The sequence below is a fragment of the Petromyzon marinus genome, chromosome 9, assembly GCF_048934315.1.
Source record: "Petromyzon marinus isolate PM22_M1 ecotype Great Lakes invasive population chromosome 9, UKy_Petmar_22M1.pri1.0, whole genome shotgun sequence".
In the NCBI taxonomy this organism is placed as follows: Eukaryota; Metazoa; Chordata; class Hyperoartia; order Petromyzontiformes; family Petromyzontidae; genus Petromyzon; species Petromyzon marinus.
Genome location: NC_133675.1, coordinates 5566508 through 5590273, shown reverse-complemented (window position 1 = coordinate 5590273; position 23766 = coordinate 5566508). Strand labels below are relative to the sequence as shown.

The following is a 23766-nucleotide window of genomic DNA, read 5'->3' as shown; positions in this document are numbered from 1 at the left end:
GTCAGATGAATGTGACACAACCTCTAGAATCTGGTCCGAGAGGAATAGATACGATTTGTTGATTTGGCACAGGTATATTCTGGGCATTAAAAACAGACCTTTAAGACGGTGAACTTAGCAAAAGCCACCTTTAATCAGGTGTCACAACTGTTGCACCTGCATGAATATATTTTATTTATGGAATTGCTAGTTTCCCTTACGCATACCGTACACTGTATGTATATAAAAAAACTCTACCTTTTAAAATATCTGTCAGCGAAGCAAACTTGTGAACGTGATTATATCTCCACCGACTCCACCGTTCTTTGGGTATTTTACACCTTTTGTCCCATTTTCAATATTTCTCATCCAAACGTCATACATAGCGGGCATTATGCACCGACTGAAAATGTAATAATGAAAATCGTCTCGTGATATCGGTGAATTGTTGCACCACAGGACCGGATTGGGGAGACCGTCATCCAGCAGTGATGAGGGGCCATGGATTTAGTCGATACGCAAAAATCTTTGTCAATGTGGACAAATTATCGAGGCTTCACACCCCTCTCCCCGTTCCCTATGCGTACGCACATTGCCAGTAGACCCCCCCCCGTACACAAGCGTACGCGTTTGGGTTAACCCCCTCCCCGTTCCCCCCTCCATGCGTACGTACTAAATGGATGGCCACTGATGGGTTTATATCTCGAGGTTTAACAGCTCTTACCTGGCACCTGGCTAACCATGTAAATAAGCTACGCGTCATACCTAGAGGTAAAACCTCTCATCTGTGCTCAGCAACGCACGTCTCATGCCTCGTGGTGTAAACCCTGACTACACCTGGCACGTGATTTAACCACGTGCTTCGGGCAATGTGCGTCTCATCGCTAGCGGCCAAACCTCAAACCTGGCTAACCACGTGCTTTGAGCAATATACCAGAACTTTTCATATGCAGGGGTAAAGCCTCCACACTTGCTTGTGCACGTGTTTACTACCTGCTCAGCGCAACTGTGCGGTGCACGCTTGATATCGCTCGCGGTGAAAGCGCTTCGCACCTGGCACCTGGCTTACCACGTGTTCAGGCCAATGCGCGTGTGTCACTGTTAGGGGAGCGGTGGCGCAGCGGTTAGCGCGCTCACGGCCAACACCGGTATCTGAATCGGTGCTGGGCCACCCCTAGGCGGACTCAGCCTCAAATGAGTAACCTGGTGCGTGTTTTGCTGGCCACCCACCGGCCTCGTTGTGCCGTGCCGGCCTGTACAGGGTGCTTGCTACTCCCTCACAGCACGTGCCCCAACAGTCTGTTCAGGTTTATAAGGTGTGGAGAGAGGGCAGGGGTGGGGACCTCCTTTAATTCGAGGTTAAAAATCCTCGAATCTGGCACCTGCTAAGCCGTGTTGTGCTCGGGGCAGGGGCTGGGCGAGGTGGGTGGAGGAGGAGGAGGGGGGGGCTTAGGGGGGGGGGCTGTAGTGGGGGAGGGGCTGTAGGGGGGGGGGGAGGTTGCCCGATGACGTCACCCGGAAGCGGCGCGAGCCACTGGGCGCTGTTTACAGCTGCACGAGAACGGAGAGGACTGGGCCCCTTCAATAAAAGGTGAGAAGCACAAATCTCACCAAAATGCTCTCCCCCCGCCCCCGTATCCTCCCGTTCAAAATAATTTATTTTCACTTATACAGCAATAAGTACAACATAAGCACGCGCCGCGCAAACTAACGCAAGTCTTGGTTGTATTCCAAGTCATTGTAATGGTCGTGATGGTTGCTGGTTGGTTGAAAATGATGTTTACCTGTTTGAAGTGCCGGGGCGTCGCTTGCCACGATCACGCCTCGGGAGTTTGAAGTTGTTGTCATCATCCTTTGGCATCATCAGCCGTGGTTAATCCACTGCTGGATGAAGGGCCTCGCGCCAAGCCGCTTTCGTCGCTCGCCATTTAGAAGCATGCTGATAGATTGTTTAGATGAATATTTTTCGCTGCTGTGGATTTCCACACGATAAGCCACTTCGTTGAGCTATCACTTGTGGCAAGGTCGCTTCTGAAAAATAAGCAATAGGCTCAGCAGACCTTGCCCTGTGAGAAAAAAATGTTGAGTTTTATTTGTACATATATATTTTTTCCTATGCTTTGCACTCCTATGGTGTTTATTTGTATTGTTGTAACGTTCTAATGACGCCTTCCATCTCTTGGCTGCTACTCCGTCATTATTCAGTGGCAGTGAGATGTCAACTTCCTTGCCTGGTATGCAGGAGGTCGTGGGTTCGATGCCTACCTTGACGCCTGCTGTATATTTGGAGTTTGCGTGTTCTCCGGGTCCTCCGATTTTTTTTACTCCACATTTACACACATGCGTTTAGAATATTTGGCTGCTATAATTTATAATAAAGGTTTTTTTTTAGTTAGATCGCGTAAGTATAAATGTGTCGTTAACTCGCCACCACTCGACAGCCAATTAGCAAGGTTTATAATTTTGATTTAAAGCTTTCGTGACTGCAGGGATGCATATTATTAGTTATTTCGGTAAAGTCACGTAGAAGGGAAACAATAATATAAGAAAAATATAAAACAAAATTATCACGACGTTTCGACTGCAACACAAACAATCATCATCAGGTGTGAAAACCACAGCAAGAAAATTAGAAAAAAGTGGCCATTCTTTTCTCACCAGGCAAGTGGTCACTTTTTTCAAATTTTCTTGCTGTGGTTTTCACACCTGATGATGATTGCTTGTGTTGCAATCGAAACGTGAGAATTGTATTGTTTTATATTTTTATTATTTTATTGTTTCCCTTCTACGTGACTTTACCTGAACGAACCAAGAATAAGGTTTATAATGTAAGAAAAACGTGCCAATTAATTATTACTTAAGTACACCGGTGTGTTGGAACGTAAATCCACAACATTTAATATTTGAGTACATTTCGCTGGCAATTACATCCAGCATCATTGGGTATTTTTTGCCAGAATTGGCTGCTCTAAACTTTCACACGATAGGCCACTTCGTTGAGCTATCATTTTTGGCCGTGCAGCTTCTGAAAAAGAGCTATATAGCTCAGTGGGCCTTGCCTGGTAAAATATTTTTTTCAATAGTTTTGAATTAGACAATAGGCCACTGTCCCTTCTAGCCATGACGTGTTCTGCCCAAGTCCTATTTTCTAACAAATTGAATGGTGCAATAAACCTTAATATTTTGTTGAGAACATGCGTTCTTCTCAGTTTGTCTCTCAGTGTAATTACAAGCATCCATCGTTCCACGCTTTGTGAACTTTACAGTTTGTTTGCTTTTTTGTTTTGTTCATGAGCTTTTACTTATTAGCCAAGTTCAAAAGTAAAAATGTCGCTGTTTGCATCTACACTGTTTTACCAGATAGTAGCCCATCAAGAATAATGACGTGGTAGCAGTCAAGGAATGGGTGAGTCAGCTCCTGTGCAGGTGCTAGGTGAAATGTTGACATCGCCCCTGAGAGATGGTGGTTTGGAGAGGCCTTCATCCAGAAGTGGATTCATTCGCCTTGGATGATCTTTATCAGGCTTTTGCCAGAGAATTGTGCTTTGTCAAAATACATTTTTGCTCCTGCATGTGCTAATTTTCAATGTTCCATCTCCACAGCGGTTGTAATTTGCGCACGTTCCCTACTTTGTTCCTGCGGTTTCGTCACCGTAACCCTTAATTTCCTTAACAGTCAATGTAATGTCTCTAATTTGTGTTTGTACCACACTGTTCTTGATGGTGGTGTGGTTCATCAAAACTGCAAACATCATTTGCTTTTGGTGGGCCCTCTGATAGCCGTCCACCTGCCACAGAGTGTAAACTTCACCTACGACCCTTGCCCCCTGCGTGGTTGACCACTGCCTGTGTGTTATTGCACTGACTTCCTGAGCTACACAGAGAACTTGCAACTGTATGAGAACGGTGGTTTATTGGCTTGCTACTGGCTGGCAGAAGGTGTAACAGGGTGTGCTGCAAACCATGTGCTTTTTATTTTTGCTGATGGCTTTTATGTCTGTATGTCTGCTCATTCGTACACTTGGACTACAGAACTTTTGCACACAGCGTCCACGAAAGACGTGATCATGACGCTAATGAAGGGCTCCTTTACATATGCCACTGGGGAGGAATACCAAGGAGAATGGAAGGAAGGTAAGGTAGCATCTACCGTTAGATCCATGGAGATAGCACCTTTAACCAATACCCTTTAATCAGAAGGAAATACTGTACTTTTTTTGCTAAAAAAAAGGAATTCCACTGTACAAGGCTCGATTTTCATCAAAGTGGAAAGCTGATGGAGGACACGGGGTTGGAGGTCAAAAGGGCACCTCCGGCTTATAATGCATGCTTACAAATGCTGCACTCGATTACAATTTATATGATGCACTGGTCGGTGACGGGGCCTCAAAACGGCCGAGGAAAGCCTGCAGCAATGCTGTGTGTTGTTAATGTCTCTGCATACAGGGCGAAGGCACGGGCTCGGACAACTGAGATTCACGGATGGCACACACTATCTGGGCCAGTTTGAGAATGGGCTGTTTAGTGGCTGTGGCGTTCTCGCCTTTCCCGACGGCTCCAGGTAATGCCATCACGAACTGACCTGATCACCTGTCAAGGGTTTGTTTCCCCCTTTGATGATCCCATCTGGGCCAATTAAACCCAAATAAACCTAACAGTGTAAAAATGAAGTTTGCAGTACAGTAGTTTTCCTTTATACATCTAAATATATTGTGGCCACTTAAGGCAGTAGTGACACGTCGGCATGACCAATTTGGCCCCAATTTGTCATATACGTCAGAGTTGATTCTCATCACACAGATGGAGCTTAGAAAGTATTGTAATTTTTTAAATGAGTGATTGAGATATTAAAATTAATATATACTTTGGCATCCTACCCATCACAAGTGAGTATTCTGGTAATTTTGTGATTTTTCTTTTCTCTACATATGCTTTTCATGGTTGTGATAGCCATATATATTACATAGACATAGCTTTTCTAATCTATGCTGTTAAATTCAAAATAATTGTGAAAAGTAATTTTTTAAAGAATTCTGCAATGCACTTCTCATCTGTAAATGAAATTGGCATGATATTACATGCTAGATTATACATTAATACCATTAATAAAGTGTAACACTGATTTGTCACTCAAAATTAGGCAACACATTCTTAATTTTGTATGTGATGCAGAGGCTTGTTCTTGGAATGATGGAAGTGAAAAGCCAAAATGTATCTGAAAGAGAATCAGCACTAACAAGCCTGAAAAAATGATGAAAACTATATTAGAGAACTTGTCAAATTATTGAGGATAATAAAGCAAATGTAGCCAAGAAGTTTTATATTTCATGTGCTGTATTTCTGTTTTTATTATTTTGTCAATGACATAACTTTTACGGAAAGGAACAAAATGCATTGGTTACAGTCTAAAGGTTAGAGTAACAGAATACTCATCACACATCATATTAAATATCATTGCTAAAAGTAGCTTAGGTCATCGAGCACAAGCCAGAACAAACTGCCAGCCGGATATCACCCCATTATTTTATTCGTCATCGGATTTTTCAAAGGGACATGGCATGGATTGGTGTGGATGGTTGATGAGCAAACACTATTTGGGTTGCATTTAATGTGTGAAAAGAAGGTCCTTAGCAGGCTGCAAATCTTGTCTGTTGTAACCCCGGTGCCTTCATTTCCAACTGTTGCCACACCATGGGAGCCAACAGATTTGCAGATATTGCAACACAAAGCCTAATTTGTTTTGCTTAATTGCTACGAAAAGAAAAATGAATGCTTCTGTTGTGTCCTCATGATTTTTTGTAACAATGTAGCACTTGATGGTATTAATTAACCTAAAAGTACACAATAACAGAATGTACAAACGTTATCATTGTTTTCAAAAATGTATCTTTTGGGTTCATCGATGCATTTTGTGGAGCATTCTGTGATTTTTGCTTTAGAACAATCCATTAAGTGGAATTACGTTCTTCTTAACCGTTCATGTTGGAAGATTTTCATGGCTGAAAAACTTTAGTTAAAATGAAAACTGAGCAATGTTGTCAGCATTGATTATAATTAAGGCCGTCACTGTAGTTTGTTTTGAAATACATCGTTTTTGAGAACTCTTCCAATATGAATAACAATGTAGACGTTTGACCTTAAATTCATGAGCAAAGAATAACTTTTTAATCCCGAATATGTGCAAATGTTGCTGCTGGCAATTAAGATGGCAAAGGACATCAAATTGCAGCCAAATTAGAATTTAAATAAAATGTTATCCTTGCTGCAATTGTTTGACCAAAAGGCAAGGAGGTGTAATGTTTCTATTTTGCATGTAATCACGTTTGACAGGTTCTCGCGCTTGAAGGTTGTAACGAGTTCTGACGTTTGAAACATGCGAGCGGACAGCAGTTAATATCACCGCGCTGCCAGTGGGAGTGGGCGGAATTTAGCTGTGATGGCCGCTCCACGCCGATTGTTTTGCTGGCCTCGCCTAATAAATGTCAGAATTAGCATCGCCAGGTCCTCCGCTAGCCCCTGTCAGTGCCGATGAGTGTGGATTTGCGAGTGACGGACTCGATTTGAAACGGATGAACATCGTGATGCTGTGGAAAATTTGGATTGCGCATTCATTTGCAAACCTGCAAAAACAATCCCTCTGAATATATATATTTTAAAGAAAATGGAGCTGAACAAACTTGGTGAAAAAATAATACATTCACCAAATACAATTTTGGACGTCATTGAGACAGCAATATAAATACAATATAATATCACCGGATCTGCCCCATTCAAAGTTTGTTTACAGCAAGGCTGTACATTTCCAGTGTTTCAACTTTCACTGTACGCAAAATTGAAAATAAGCCGTGAGATATTACATTTCAAAAATGACATCTTTTGACCTTCAAATACAAATTGTATTCTATGCAGCCATGTATTTTTCCCACTGCCAGATTATTCACAAATGGAAGACCATTGTATGGTACCCACTGCAAGAGTTAAACACATTATCCAAAGCAAATGACAGCAGTAAAATTAAAAAAAAAATCCTACTGTAGGCTAAAACATCTCTCAGCTAACCCCCAAATGCCAGTGAAGTAAGGAATATTGTTACAAGTGCATAGGTGCTGTAATGTGAAGTGAATATTTCAAAGCAAAATGTGGGTTGTCTAATGTAAAAAATATAGTAGGTCTGGGTCATACCATGCAGCTCGCGAACCTGCTATTGATTTAGGAGCAATAAGAGCAGTCGTCACTATGGTAACGCCTAGGCCTGTAACAATATAGGATAATACACGCGGAGGGTAATTGCATTAGTCTCCATGGTAACAGCGGGATTATGTGACCCTTGAGGACAGTGATTGTGTGCGATAGGTTTGGATGGCGAATAAGACGCAGGGCTAATTACACTGTGTGCACAAGGGCTGCACATTTGTGTGTGTGAAACTGCAAATGTACATATCGGTCCGTCCCTCCTTTTATTCAGTTGTGTATACAGCACACGTTTTACTGTTGCGGCGAGCAGGCGCGCACACATGTGCGAAACCGTCGTTGAAAAGAAGCGTTGTGTATAATTATTTTTGTTTTTGTGAGCTCGTGTTATCAGTTTGCTTTAACAAATGTCTACTGTACTCGACTAATTGTACTCGTGTGGATCCTCTGCCTAGTGCGTCTATGATGTCCATCTCTGTCTTTTGCATGACATCTGTACCTGCGTCAGTCCACAAGCATCTTATTGCGTGGTGCATTTTTTTTACGTTATGCAAAGTGCGCTTTGTTCAAAATGAAGCCAAAATGAATCGGCCTACTGTTAAAATGTAGCATCTTCCAAGGCCAATGGAAACATGCGTTGGTTTTATATGTAGACCAATAGAACACAATAAAAGCACATTCTTTTGCTTTATTACCGGCCATAAGCTTTCCTGTTTCAGGAACCCACCCCAAGACTTACAAATGCCATTTTACAGATATACCAAATTATTGCCCCTTAAAACCTAACCTAAATACAGAATTCAACGTGTTGTTACGATGCTCTGTGTCATAGTGGGTGTGTGGCTCAGAGGTAGTTTGTCTTCCTCTGAGTTTTCATGGTTTTAAGATTTTATCCCCATCTCGGGATTTTACTGTTTTCCAGGGCACGTCACATCCAAGAAATTATGACATCCTTCCCAGAGGATGCTTATCTTGATATCTTGTCCGCTTTTGGATTTGTAACATCCCATAATTTTTGTAAAAAAAAAAAAATGCCATTTTATACCAGTGTCATCTGCAAATTGACTACGGACACCAAGGAATAGTTTACATCCCTCTTGTGTATAATACTGTTAAGAAATTACATGAATTTGTTATCTACAGTTGGGTCCAGTAAACACTGGGCATCGCACAGAATACAGAAGGTGGTCCTGTAGCCGCAGGTGTACTTCTCATAGTTCTTGTTTGAAAAACTTGTGTCCAAGTTCAACCCAGCCAAAATTTACTTAATGACATTAATGGATACACAACTACACCTGTCTATATTGATTGTTGTACTTCAACAATCACGCAGTTCTTTTTTGTTGACCCATCCAATTTGTCTTGGTAATCTCATCTATTTACAGATTTGAAGGCGAGTTTTCTCAAGGAAAGTTTCATGGTGTTGGTGTGTTCTCAAGATCCGATGGGATGATGTTTGAAGGAGAGTTTAAGAACGGCCACGTGGAGGGATATGGTAAGGGGTGACCCTTCGTGGATTTCCACCACTCGTGGATGCTTACTGCTGAGTTTTACTTTATCTCCTCTTGGATTTCCAAGAATGTGGTGTCTGCTGTGTGCAAAGCTCTGGAAAAAAACCCCAACAATTACATGCGCTCGTGCACTTGCAAGTACATATTCCAACTTAACAAAGTTCAAGTTACACACACATCAAAATGGGTTTTTTTCCAATAAGTTTTTACAAGGAGTGAAATTTGATAAAGTCAATACGTTGCTCACTTGAGTTCACACTAGGCCCTCTGGTGGAACATGAGATTTGAGATGTTTCAGTCTGATGTGACCGAACGCAGAGCGTCTGATCCCTGTCAGTGCCCATCATGCTGTAACATTTCCCAGGGCGCTAAACAAAAAAAAAATCTCCTCGCCAAGACGAACCATGCCAAATGACCCTGTGACGTATTGCAGGTGACAGGCAGATATGCCACCCGAAAAAGGACTCTGAAATTGGGTGCGACAGAGCAAGCAAGCAGTCTGGCTCTCCACACTGCGTGCACACCCCTACATCTCTCGACTATGCTAATAAGGGCCTCAGGACCTCACTTTAAAGTCTTAAAAAATAACATTCGATTGGGAAAAAACAACAGGCAAAATAAATCAACTGTTCATGTGTGTCATCTTTAGCATAAATGTTCCGGCTGTATAGCTCGCAATGCAGTGCGTAAAAAAATGAAAGCATCGTAAGCATGCTGCAACACAAACATGGCCCATTAAACATTTAAGTCCATAGAAATGTGGTTCTCTGCAGGGAATCTTGAGTGATGTCCAGTTTTTTCCCTCTTTTCTGCTTAAGTATTGCATTTTCAATGGAGTCTAAAAAAATTGCTGTGTTGTTATGAATGGTGGAAATTGCAATACTTATTTTAAAAAGCAGTTTGACCACTTAATAATGTCTCTTTTTCGAACAGGTTTGCTGACCTTCCCAGACGGTTCCCATGGCTTGCCGCGGAACGAAGGTATTTTTGAGAACAATAAGTTGTCCAAGCGTGAGAAGTGCGGGGCCATTGTCCAGAGAGCTCAAGCTGCAGCAAAGACAGCCCGTGGCCTTTCCGTGTGAATACGCTAATTTCCCACGTGATCAGGTTCTTCGCCCAAAAACTAGGACATTTGGCGTTCTTTAGAAGTGGTCGCAGATGTGAGAAGAATGTTAGATTACGTCTATAATCTCAGAGCGATTGATTTTCGTTGCAATGTGGAGAAAAATATATCCATTTCATAAAATGTACCATGTTGTGGCTCAGTTTTATTTTAATTATTTTTATTTAAATCTATTCACTGTTCAATGAAATGCTCTGGATCACACACCTGTCAATGGCATTTTGAAAAACATAGCCTGACCTATTTTTATTCAAATTGCGGTACGATTAAAATAAATTTAATATGCTGCAGATGAATTATATACACTTTAGAAGAAGAAGAAAAATCCCCAATACATTTCAATAATTGAAGTATAAATATAAAGCTCTGAAATATGAAGATAAAACCAAGCACAGTACATCTGTGTTGTTACAATAAAAAGTATTGGCTAAACTGTAAAAAAAAATGACATTCTTTGTTTTAATTTCCTCTCTAGATCAAGTATGGCTTAGAAAATTAGTTACAGATGGAAGTGTGATATTTTTATATTGTCCTTTGTTGGATAGTGGATAAGGGGTGGGCATTTGTCATGATGATAACCATTTAAGTGATTTATATAAAAAATATCAGTCTATGCATGGGTATTGTGTATATAAATCTGCAAGGGCACAGATGCATTTAAACATTTTACTGTGATCCAACTTAAGATGTGTAAAATATCCTATTCTTGAAGGCACAACATTTCCTGTTCTTCACTAAGGATCCAATCAAATGGACTGTGCTTTTTTGAATGTGCCTTTGCAGATTTTCAGTTCACCTTACCAGCACGTTACTCCTCTTTAAGGTTCGTCTGCATGTTGAAAGGACTCCCTATAATAATAGGGGTTTTCCCCTTTTTTCTGGCAACAAAACTGAAACCTTTTTAAAAGGATTCATGTCTGCATTAACCACAATACCTGCAGTCAAAATGCAAGCAAAAAACATACCATGATAATATATGCATTGTCCTTGAAACTGATTGGTCCACACCAAGGTACGGCTTTCTTTTGAGCCTCGACCCAATTGGTGCTCGACCAGATTACGCCAGAAGGCGTACAGCTCGAAGACAATGCCACTATCAAAGTAATGAGGGCTCGGGGTGAGCATCTACATCATTAGACCTCCTTTGCCAGTACCAAAATGTAATAATGATGTAGATGCTCACCCCGAGCCCTCATTACTTTGATAGTGCATTGTCTTTGAGCTGTACGCCTTTTGGCGTCATCTGGTCGAGCACCAATTGGGTCGAGGCTCAAAAGAAAGCCGTCCCTTGGTGTGGACCAATCAGTTTCAAGGACAATGCATATATTATCATAGTATGTTTTTTGTTTGCATTTTGACTGCAGGTATTGTGGTTAATGCAGCAACATGAATCCTTGTAAAAAGGTTTCAGTTTTGTTGCCAGAAAGAAAGGGGAAAAACCCCTATTATTACATTTTGGTACTGGCAAAGGAGGTCTAATGATGAGGACTCCTTATGTTTACCTTTATGCTGCATTCGCCCATTTTTTTTCTCCTGGCAATAAGACGCCCTCTTGTGTATTAATTACAGATTTGCATTTTTTATACTGAGAAAAAGGTACCGGTTTTTTGCTGTGAAAGTGATTGCACTCGCTTTGTAGAACATTGTTTTTTTTCTGATAAGCATTTGCCATGCTTCTGCTGGAAAATTGTGTTGTCGAATTAAACCAATTGGTACGAATTCCAAACAATTTTGCACTCGCACCTGCATGCAGAGCACCAAACGAAGCCTGTCTGATATGGAAAACAGCTCATTAAGTAGTCATATGTGTTGAATAAGAGTTTTATCACTGTATATGTATCGGTCCTCGGCTTTTTCATTTACCTTATTCACGTTTTATTTTGAGTGTAACTTACATGATTGTGTCATTTGTAACGTGTTGGCAATCAACGGTTTTGATTCATACATTGAAATTCATGAACAATTACATTCTTCTTGGAGATTCTTACAGGGATATGTACATGTAAAGAAGCCTGCCGTTTTACTCCACAGCTGGATGAGGGTATCCTGGGAACTCGGGGCTATTTGACCATACTTCACCACGTTGGTCGGTTGGGGGCTGGTAGCTCAAATGTCATGCAGGGATATACACAGACGCAATCCCAGACGAAGGCTTTAGCGAGACCCCCACACAGTATCTAAACCCAGTCTGATCACTTGATTAAAGATTGATTGAGCGAGTTGTGTGCACACCATGTGCGGCCAATTTATAGACTAAATCGTGCATTAACGGCGTGCCTGAGAGCATTGTGGATGCGTTCTGGTGTTAGGTCAACTAATTCACTTATTTAGCACACATAGGATACACCACATCTCTTTTGTTGCTTGTTTTTTGTAATTACATTAGTCTTTTCTCCAACCCTGGCATAATATACTATTAGAAAAGGCGGTTTGTTTTGCTGTAGCAATCTCCGCCAGTCAGTAGGATTTCCCGTGCACGTGTGTCGCGTTAGCACTCTCCTTCGACAAGTCTATGACGCTTTTTTTGTTTTAATGTGCACAAAATAGCACGTTTTTACTATTGGGCAAAATATCACATGTAGATATTCAGCGGATCTTACACTTTCAAGCCGAATACAGAGGTAATGTTTAAATTGATGATGTTAATAAACTGGCACGTCTCTCTCCATCTGTTTTCCGTCACTCTTTGTCTCTCCGTCTATTATTTCCCCCTGGACATCCGATTCCACCTGTGTCTCTGTGTTTCTCCTATGTCCCCCTCTGTTACCCCATGTCTTTCTCACTTTCTCTTGCTTCCGTCTCTGTGCCCCCCCCCCCATCTACTTTTCTGTCTTCCCTGTATCTCGATCTATGTTTGCGTCTGCATAATCCGTCTGTCTCTGTACCCACTCAAGGTGTCTGCGCCTCTCACTCTCTCGTTCCCCTGTGAGTTCTGCCTTGTCTCTAACTACTGTTTGTGCACGAGGTGGCGGTAGTTGTGGAAAGCTCCTGTCGACTTCTAATTTCCTCCCGTCCCCACCACCTTTGGCGCAGTGCTCAAAATCCAGTTATGGATTCAAGCGAATACGAATACACACAAAGTGCTTCTCGCCACAAATCAGCCACAAATGAACCACAATTCCTTGCCGGTCTCGTCAAGGAGCATAAACCATCAGGCGAATTCTGGTCCTCAGCATCGGCTTTTGGATCGCCATCGAACAAAGACGGTGGTCACTGCATCGCGCACTTTCAGATGAACTTCTGCCGACGACTGAAACGTTCTTCCTTCCGATACTAGGAAGCCACTGGACCTATGCACTTTAAAATATAGATTGAAAAATAATTTCTTAGGGACCGCTTTGTGTTTAGTTTGTCCTTCCCGCTCACCTCCGATTAGCACGGTCGGTTACATACGGTGCGAAAGAAGTTCAAGAATTACATACAGCAGTTAGGAGAAAACCCATTCAATTGGAAGGCAGAGCGAATATTCAATGCACAATTACGAAATCTGTCTCGCGTTAGTCGCGTAAGCGATGCGTTTTAACGCGTGTATGCCTGGGGCTACGCTGACATATAGTGGAGACTGCAAAAATACTTGGCTTACGACTGACTCATTGGACTCCAAGCGCACAGAGAAATCCCACCTGTATGGGTATAAACGCGTCAGCTTAATGCATTTTTTCTCACATTGAATTTAACTGAATCACCCATGTTGATTTTTTTGATAGATATATATGTGTGGCGACCGTTTTGAGGTGTTTTTTGGATTCCACACGGCGCTCTCGTGACGAAATTTTTGTACAAAATCGTGGCGCATAAATTTGACCACTAGACGGAGCCCTCGCACCGCGCTACGTTGAGCACGCGGTCACTCCGGTACACACACTACTTCATCGGCACGGAGTTGTCGAAGACGATTAAATCTCACACGAGGGCCACATGGGGTTGCAATTAACGGGTTAAGCCCAACAAACACAAAGCGAGTCGCCGCTGCACTTGAATCGCACGAAGGCGAATCGGTTTTTTTTTGGGTGCAATTTTCAACACCGAAGAGCCGGGCTTCGGTTGCAGGCAATAATGAGTGGGGTTGTTTCTCATTAAGGCCACAGTTGAACACGTGCCGATAAATGCTGGAGGTCACATCCCACTTACCCTTGTGCGTAGCAATTTTAAACTCTCGTGCAGATACATGTCACCATAACGCACATGTATATATCCCATGGTATTTTGATTAAAATTACCTTGCAGCAGGTCCTTCCCATAAAATTAGATATATGTCAAGAACACCCAAAGTCCATGTTGGCACGTGCCTGCGTTTGTGAATCCCGAGGCTCTCGATGCAGGCGTTGGGTGATTGACAGCCTGTGGCGAGAGGCGTAGCGGAGCGATCGAGTGCGCAGACGGTGCAACTGCACCGGAGGGGCCAACATTCGCTCGGGGCATTACGAAGAGGCGGGTGGAAATTGGACTGGGGAGAACCCCGTTAAATTCCCTGCACCAGGTCCATGCCAACCACGGTACATCATCTCTCCACCTCTTTCCATGTGGGTCCAGGCCATATACTTTACTTGGAGGTGCAACATGAGGTGGCAATAACTTGATTGGTTTACATTTCAGTATGTGGCCGACAGCAGTGAATTGTGTGATACACATCGGAAATCTGTAGGTTAGAAAATAATCCAGTCGTATTAGCCGTATAAATACACCAGTGCAACTCAAGTTTTGCGACCTTAAGTGGTGTCAATTTTTGCTTTGACCCATGGACTACCCACGATCTATCTCCACTCTCTCCCCAATGCCACTATCACCTTCATCCACAGCCACCGTCAAACCCAGCCGTAACAACAGTGCGGTGAGATGGACACGGGGAGACGATGAGAGAGGGAACAGGAATCATTCCAACAATTAACCCTCGACTAACAGCACTTATCCTTCTTTCGAGACTGATCAGGGCAAATGCCATACACGCGCGCAATGAGTAAGTGTTGCTCTCTCAGTCTCGTGTGCGCGCGCAAGTAATTCGCCTGCCACGTGAAGTTGTACTCAACATTGTGGAGACGCGGCTTGCTTAATTACATAATCCGATCAAGTGAGATAATGAGACACCGTCATCTCGTCGCGTAGAGAGCGACGCCACACGCGCAGTCCCCACCCCACCCCCTTTTTTAACCAGTTAAATCGTGATACCAATAGTAATGCTCAGCTGTTTGTTAATCCGCTGCTGGATGTTGTATGTATGTTCGCACCGCACGTAGCCAACGGTGCTAGTCGGAGGTGCGTGGGATAGGACATGACACTAAACGAAAAGCAGTGATAACGAAATTAGTTTAAAATCTAGATTTAAAAGTACATAGCTCCCGTGGCTTCCTAGCATCAGAAGAGCGTTCCAGACGGCCACGGAAGCGCATCTGAAAGCGTGCGATGCGGTGACCGTATTTGTTCGGTGGCCAGCCAAAAGCCGCTGCTGGGAGAATAACGGGAGTTGGCGTGACGATGTATGCCCCTTGACGAGATCAGCACGATGGTGTTGTGGTTCATTTGTGGAAAGCACTTTGTGTGTAACGAGGGCGACCTTATAATGATTGTGGTTGATACTTCATCACGACGTAGCTCGGAGCGAGTTGGTGAGTCCAGGATCAAGTCAAATGTGTGTCCAGTATCTGTAGTGGACTGCTTGTTTACCAAAAAAAGCCTCACCGAGCCTTAACTCTTTTTTTTCAGGAGGGTCCTGCCAAGTTTTAGCAGTAGGGGGCGGTGTTGCTACTGCGTGTAATCCCAATGGAGTGATGTTCAGCATTGGAATGTTTGGCCAATACCAGTTCCATTTATATTATCTATAGGAGGAAACGAGAGAACCCGGAGGAAATCCATGCTCAACAGGGGGAGGGAACATACAAACTCCACGCAGAAAGGCGGCCGAGTCGGGAATCGAAGGCAGTATATTCTCGCTTTGAGGCACGGATGTTCCCACTGCACCACACTGCCGCCAAAATTCACTCGCCACTGGTGTTAGCCGTGGCCGGGAATCGAACCCAGGTGTTCAGGTTCGTACATTACTTCAAAGTGGGCCGACCGTGTTGAGAGATCCTATTCCTTCATGTTTTCGCATTTTATTTTTCGATTTAAAGCTTTCGTGACTGCACGGATTCATCTTCTTGGTTCTTTCGGTAAAGTCACGTATAATGAGAAATAAAATAATACAAATAAAGCAATTAAATAAAATTCTCACGACGTTTCGGCCACAACACAAGTGGCCTTCTTCAGGTGAAGAGACAGGTTTGTCCAGAAGACAGAGCTTGAATGAACAGTGTCAAGCGAGGACCGCGTCTTTTAAGCTGTGTGGGCGGAGTTAACATGAATTTGCATGTTACAGCCCCACCGGAGCGGAGGAGGGGGGGCTAGGAACACGGACAAAGAAGAAAAACAGCCAAGGTGCGCTGCTGTGTCCTGTGTTGCATTATGACTATGCTATAAACTGGACTACTATACAATATTATACCTTCCAATCTAAACTACATGGTATAACATCATATCTATAGACAAATTCCACCTTTGAATGATACAATGCGTTACTTTACACTGCCCTATACTTTAGACTATAAAATATTAGACTTGTAACATTACACTATGTCTTATTCTATGAACCCGGCTATGTACCACACTGCTGTATATTCACTATGCAATTACGATGCTTTATATTGCCTTATGAATTATGTTAAACATTACAATGTTATACTATTTACTACCATACCACATGTTATAAGCCATACCATTAACCGTGGTGTGAGAGGTATTAAGAGGCAATGCCAGCGAATGGACTGCGGTCTGAAGGTCACCGCAAAATACAATCAATTAAGAACTGAAATGGTTTATAACATCTTTCCAATGGTTACTAAGCCAGAATCATCTTCTCGGTTGAAATTGTCTCTGTGTTTGTATATGTGGATGGCCTCATGAACGAATCTCTCATGGTAGCCGGATGGCTTGCAGAGAGCCTCCGTCTTGGAGAAGTCAATGTCATGTGAGCCTACTGAATTATAACAGTGATCTGCCACGGCTGAGGAGTTCATGGCTCTTGATATCCTGTGCCTGTATGTCGTTGTTATGGAGCATTGCATCGTTATTTTTTGGCTATTCTCGTTTCTAAATCTGGATCTCCATTTTAAAAACACGATCTTTAGACTCAGCGGGCTCTCTTGGTTACATAAGGGATTGAATGATTAAAAAAGTCAATTGCGGTAAAGACTTTCTCAGGGAGACCTGTAACAAAATTCCTCATTCCATCAACACCAAAGCCTCCCCAGACAATATACAGACCTTGGGCTCATAATGTTGAAATTCCAAGCAGTAATTGTCAATGTGTCAAAAGATGTGTTGCTCTTCAGGGACACTTGGAATACATGTAGCACAAATCTAATGCCGAATTTGAATTCAAAAACGACTTTACAGTTCAGTGCAGTGCAACATTCGAAGTGGTTAAGAGCCAGAGATGATTAATGTTTTCAATGAATGTCTATGCCTCTATTTCTCCAATCCAACTTTCGCAAAGAAAACATTTCCCCTCGTAATGTGTATTTGGTTACTCCAGCGGTTTTTGCATAGCCATCGAACAAAGACTGTAACTGCATCGCGCGCGTTCAGATGCGCTTCTTCGGCCGTCTGGAATGCTCTTCCTTCCGATATTAGGAAGCCACTGGAACTATGCACTTTTCAATCTAGATCTTAGCGTAGCTGTACCATTTTTTGTAAACGGCTTTTATTATTTCTAAATACATTTATTTTGGATTTTATTTATTAACACTTAGATGACTGCATATTTTTTACGGACTAATATGTCTACAAATTCTAGGCATGATGCCATCTCAGATGAGCAGGTGGCAGGTTGGTAGAACAACCAAAAGTTAATGTACACGACACATTGAATGAACGACTTAATAAAGTTGTCCGCAAGTTGGACTCAAGATAAATACTGTATAGTATTCGCAAAGCAAACGTCGTGTACAGCTGATTTGTTCAGCAAGTGAAGATGTATAATTATGAAACACATTGGAGCATGCATACCTAGGGATATTGAAAGGGGATACCTAGGGTTATTGAAGGTAGACTGGATCAACATGATGAAATAAAGTAGATAAGAGTACATTGGAAGAGTGCTTTTGGAAAATTGAACATACTCATGAAAGGCAACATACAAATGTGTCTACTGCAGAACGTTTTAAATCGGTCTTTTTAACCTGTTACGACATGGAACAGAAACACTGACAGACAAAAGAAAATAGAACACAGTATTTAAATTGCACAAATAAGCAGGGGGAGATGCATGCTTAGAATTTCAGTGAGAGAGAAAAAAAACCCTGGAGGATCGGGTAACAATTTAAATAAATCGTGTTGACTGTGAGGAAAAGTAGCTGAGTTTTTGGAAGGTCACTTTGCTTAGAGGGATGATGGCTAGCGGTCGAGATTAACAAAGGAGTGGCAGCCAAAGAAGGTCACAACACCAGAGAGGTCACACTCATTACACGCAAAGTGCTTGCCACAAATGAATCACAATACCTTGCTGATCTCAAGGAACATAAACCATCACGCGATCTCCAGTCATTCTCATCAGCGGTTTTTGCATAGCCATCGAACAAAGACGGTCACTGCACCGCGCGCGTTCAGATGCGCTTCTTCGGCCGTCTGGAATGCTCTTCCTTCCGATATTAGGAAGCCACTGGAACTATGCACTTTTCAATCTAGATTGAAAACTAATTTCTTTAGAACTGCTTTTTATGTTTCGATTGTTGTCTTTCCCCCCCGCACCTCCGATTATCACGATTGGCTACGTCGTGTGAAAGAAGTCAACATACATACAGCGAGCATCTGCCACAGAGACGGGAGCGGCAAAGTCAGCTCGAATTATTGCATCACGGTACAATGAGAGATGGTGACAGCTTGGGGTGAGCCCTTCATGGAGGGGTGGATGGATCGTGGCTTCTGATTGATGATGATGTAAAGCTAGCGAGGGGTTGCAGTTCCAGACGGTGAGGGGAGATAGCATGTTTGCCTAAAAAAACATTTTATTGTGTACATTTTTATTAAAGAAGACTTGAAACAACCGCTGGGTACATTGAATACAATTTTACATCGCGAGCGACATAACACAAATTTGTGATCACTCCAGATGCGCTCAAATTAAACCAACCGACGTTCGCCTTCCAGATTGTTACAACTAACCCCCCAAAAACAAGCATTTGTTGCTATACAGTATTGTTAATATTACATTTTATATAGTTTGTTCTTTTTTAATATAGCATTGTAATTATGTAGAAAAAAGAGAAAAATAACGCATAACAACCGCTATCATACAACTCCACGTCGGTATACATTACACACTACATCATGTGTTACTTTCAGTGAGATCTAAACGGCGCAATTTCTGGTTTATAAACCGCAGCAACTTATTGAGGCCAGGTTTTTCGAATGTGTGTGTACGTATTTATTTATTATTTTCGCCCCCCCCCCCCCTTTCCCCATCGCTCTGCTACCCACCCAGGCTATAACAGCTCTAAATGACTTCCACTGATCTGGCTTGAAAGCACAGCATGGGCAAAGTTGTTAACACAGCGGGCAGACGTGCATCGAGCCACTGTCAGAGCCACTCAAAACCAGTGGAAGCCACGGGGGCAGGCGGGCGGGCACATTTATCAATCGGCAAAATGTACGGTCACATGTGGCCCACGTGGCGGGTAGGCAGCAGGGGTGTCCCGTGGGACCCACAGAGTCTTAGGTGGCAGGGGAATGAATTTTGCCGAGAGTCGATTTTTAGGTTAAACATTTATTTTTTAACTCCTCTCATGCATCGTGTCCACTGTGGTGGACCGACTGCTGTGATTTATATGACAGGTATGAAATGATATTGATTTTTTTTCTCAAACACATTCTGTGGGTGTTTCCTCTGACTCCAGATATCGCATTAACATCACAGAAAATTTGATTTTTTTCTTTGCCACAAATTATGTATGTGAAAGTGTTAAATTCGCGACGTAGCAGCCAACAGAGGCATGAATTGTACACACAATGTATTTACACTGTATGTACAGGGACATGGAATAATGTTGTTTACATATGCATTTTATTGTATGTTTGTTGATGTGTATGTTGTTTGCATTGTGCGTTCGTATGCAATGGCTGGGGTCCACAATTTTTGGGTCCAATACGGGTCTCTAAAAATTCTAAAACCACCGTTTTAGTAAGATGTCTTGGCATATTTTGAATCTTAAGTTAGTCGTCCAAATCCCTCTCTTCATGACTAGGCCAAAACGCATTGCTTTGGCATCGGTACTTGTTTTTGAAAATCTGGCAGAATGTACATTGTCAACATGGGAATCTGGATCCCACTGTAGATGTATTTGTCGTTATTGTTCATAATATGAATGTAACCTAATCGCCCCAACTTGAGTTGCTGTATATGTTGATGCCTATGGTGGCTCTGCACAACACTCCCACACGTGGTACATGCACCTTCATCAGTGGCAGCAGAACAAAGTGCACATATCCACACCCGGCCAGCTTTCTTGGGACGTCTGAATTCCCACGATGACATTTTATACCACCGTTCTTCCTTCTACTGGAACAAAAAAAATACGTGGCCATCGATGTATGCATGTATATACTGTATGGGACAGAGGGCACATACCTCCCCCTGGTTAATTTGCACCCTGACAATTCGTCCAGCGTGGAAGAGTTAGGTCAAGATACAGTCTGGAGGAGCTATCTGGAGTTCCGGCTAGTTGAGGTCCTTCCCGCCTCATCAGCAGTGGCATGAGCAAGCAACTGTAAGGGTGCACCTTTACCTCTTGAATTCCCCTACCCGGACAATATGCCAAAGGCATTGGAACATTTCCTATAGCAGTCGTTACTCTGGACGGCTACAACACTGGGTGCTTCTTGTGTCTCTCCTCTCAAATTACAAGGTGCTGGAAAGCTTAATTGGGGGGTTTTCTCCTAACTTAATCGCTGAAGGTCCGATGACATTCATTCATTAAATAACGTATATCTATTTTGACCATGGTTCGTTAAGCTGCACTTCCAGAGTACCCTTATAATTTTTGTGAATATTCACATGGGTTGACGTGGGTAAAGTGGACTTGGCCACAGTAAAATCAAGTGCTGAATGGGGTTGTTATTTGCCATCCTTTACCCTGATATATCACAAACCCTGCTAATTTCAGAGGCGTTTGTGGGCCCCCAATTCCCAGAAGCGTTCTGCGCTCGTCTATAGAATCAACCACTTGTGTTTACTTAAACAGCTCAATCTTTATGTCGGGGTTGAAAGAAATGAAAATGATGTGCTTGGTTTAATAAATGTTTGGATCTTCTTTCATTATTTAGGGTTTGTTTTGGTCCAAATTGTCCACCTCGTGATGCCTCGCGCCCGGTCACTTTAAAATTTAAAAAAGGAAAACTAAGTCTGTTGGGCTAATTAGACAAAAAAAGACATTTAATAATACGTAAATTGTTTAAGTTGTTAGTACTATTATACCTTTATCGATAGCCTTATCCTGTTACAATTCTGCTATACAAAAATACAGAAACAAATTATAAATAATATATTAAACGTTTCAAGCCTTTTCTTTTTTTTCCTCTCTCTGCCAGACAGAAGCCGTTAATGGTGTTAGCTCTCGCGGTATACCCAAATGCAGTACATTTGCAAGTGACTGCATTAGTGCGTGTCTTCTAGAGTTTTTTTTGTTTGTTATCACTATTAATCAAATAAACAACAACGAATGCATTTGACTTGAGCAAAAGTATACGCTGGCGACAGGAACCAAATGAAGTTCGGCGAGAGTCGTTATATCTGCAAGAATATTGTCAAAAGGACAGCGGGTTGGGGTTTCTCGTTGGGTATCCGATGCGCCTGTTGGTTAAAAGTAAGCATCTGTTTATTTTTTTCTCAAACCAAATCCAAACAAATACTGGAGAGTCAATACCGCACTGCACACACACCAAAAAAAAACCTATTTCAGTAAAAAAAAAGTTACAGAAACATTTGATTTACACAGGTTAAACAGTATTTCACTAATTTCGGGTCAAAACTACAGACAGCAGTTACGTGTCGTTCAGACGGTCTGTTTAAACGCTCCGATGTTTGCACTCACAATTAAGTCATTACAAAATCCCCACAAACCACCTGGTGGAAAGTCGTAAAACTCAAGACGAAACAGGCAAAAGCGAGAGGTTACCGAGGCCGTTTCTTCTGAAGTCATCTCGCACTTCTTCACTCGTAATGCCCCCCCACCCCCACACACTTCAAGCGGAACTCTAACATCCGGAGTTGACGACTCGTTGCAGGAACGAAGAGTCTTGAAGTCTTCTACGGATAGCGGTGCAGACAAACAGTGAAGGAGTGGGAAAAAAAAACAACCAAACTCCATTGTCTAATGTATCATCATTATTATTCCTCTGTAGTAACATCAGTTTTTTAAGAAGTCCGTGAGGCGGCTTTCCTCATTGGCTTTCCTCTTCGTAAATCCGTGGGGCGGTCAGATAGGCCCCGGGGGGCGTGGAGGTGGCGGTGATGTCTCGCGCATGGGAAGTTGTTCTGCTCGTCGGTAGACACGCGCAGGCGCTGAAGCGGTGGTGGGGTCGGGAGGGAAGAAGGGGAAGCTTCGGGCGGACGGGGATTTGATGCGGAGAGGCGAGCGGATCCTCAATTTCGGCAGAGCCTCAAGCTGCTTCCGCGAAGCGACGTGGCGGCGACTTCAAGGCAAGACTGTGTGCGCCTCCCCCCCCATGTCATGATTGGAAGGTTCTCCCCCCCCCCCCCCCTATTGAACCACGTTGAAGCAAAAAAAAAATAACCGTTCGGCCAAGAGAAATGTGATTCTGATTGGGCAACTGTGGAATAATAATAAAAAAATCACCGAGGAATAAATGTACAGGGCGCATATAGGTACGTGAACGTGCACCCCGTGTTTCACAACGACTGTAGTTCTACCGTGAACACCTTTTAAATGTGTTCCTCCTCGTCCCAAAGTCGTACGAAAGTGTGCTTGTTAGAAACTGGGCCTTCTGCACCCTCCTGTAAAGGTTCTCCCATTCACACATGAACCGACTTGTGGCGTGCACTCCGTTTACCTCTACAGATAGCCACCTGCCGTTTACCTCTACAGATATCCACCTGTCGTTTACCTCTACAGATATCCACCTGTCGTTTACCTCTACAGATATCCACCTGCCGTTTACCTCTACAGATATCCACCTGCCGTTTACCTCTCTGTGGTCTTTTTTGTTTGTTTACGGAGCCCTGCAAGTTCTACGCAGGCACTGCTGGAGAGCCACGACCGCCCCCCCCGCTGGCATTCATCACGAAACAACTCGGCATGTCGTTCCGTGCAATAAGTCCTAGTACTCGTTTGTCCTTGCATTGTTGCTGGGCGTCGCTTTGAAGGCGCCTAGACTCACCTCTCGAAGGCGAATGGAATAAGAGAATGAACAGGTCGGTCGGTGCGGTGGTGGGGTATAAATGTGCAATCGCTCGTTTACGGACGATTGTGGGGTGGGGTGGGGGGGGGAGGTGATGTAGGAACTGCGCGGAGCCATCGGCCCCATCTTATTTATGGGTGGCAGCGCCCACAGCCGCACTTAACCACCTTCTCCACCTCCTCGAAGAAGGAGGAGCCGTCGGTGCACTCGAAGGCGTAGCGGCGGCGCTTCGTGCGTAGCGCTGCGCAGCACTGACCGCCACCACCGCCTCCGCCGCCTCCGCCCGTGCCCTCGCAGCTGCCCTTGCAGTCGACGCGCGACACCTCCTGCACGCTCTGGCACGCGGCGTAGCCGCGCTGCTTCTGCAGCCTGCCCAGCACGCGCTCGCCGCGGCACGACACTTCTGTGGGAAACGGTGGCGGGGGGCACGCGGGCAGGCCGGGGGGGGGGGAGGAAGGTGGTCCAGACCACGTAAGGGGAGGGGGGGGGGGGATGGCGCGGGGGTAGGTAAAACAA

General features: G+C 43.4%; 2 protein-coding genes across 8 annotated transcripts in view; one reads left to right on the top strand and one right to left on the bottom strand.

Moving 5' to 3' along the window:
• The first annotated feature begins 1454 nt into the window (after window positions 1-1454).
• On the top strand, window positions 1455-21151 carry MORN4 (MORN repeat containing 4). Of its 4 annotated transcripts, none has more exons than XM_076065840.1 (7): window positions 1455-1570; window positions 4012-4113; window positions 4426-4540; window positions 8556-8665; window positions 9615-9662; window positions 16157-16215; window positions 18624-21151. In XM_076065840.1, the coding sequence occupies exons 2-6, from the start codon at window positions 4047-4049 to the stop codon at window positions 16183-16185; spliced, it is 369 nt and encodes a 122-aa protein (XP_075921955.1). In that variant the 5' UTR covers window positions 1455-1570; window positions 4012-4046; the 3' UTR covers window positions 16186-16215; window positions 18624-21151. The 4 variants fall into 4 exon arrangements, with proteins under 4 accessions (XP_075921955.1, XP_075921954.1, XP_075921953.1 ...); XM_076065839.1 differs by having other exon boundaries at window positions 18621-21151; XM_076065838.1 differs by having other exon boundaries at window positions 16157-21151.
• LOC116940650 (slit homolog 2 protein-like) overlaps window positions 18825-23766 on the bottom strand; it is a 196429-nt gene continuing 191487 nt past the window's right edge. For all 4 annotated transcript variants that reach the window (XM_032950759.2, XM_032950762.2, XM_076065837.1 and 1 more), the window contains one exon: window positions 18825-23653. In XM_032950759.2, the coding sequence (XP_032806650.1) occupies window positions 23382-23653 (272 nt within the window). In that variant the 3' untranslated portion in view covers window positions 18825-23381. The remainder of the gene's footprint in view (window positions 23654-23766) is intronic.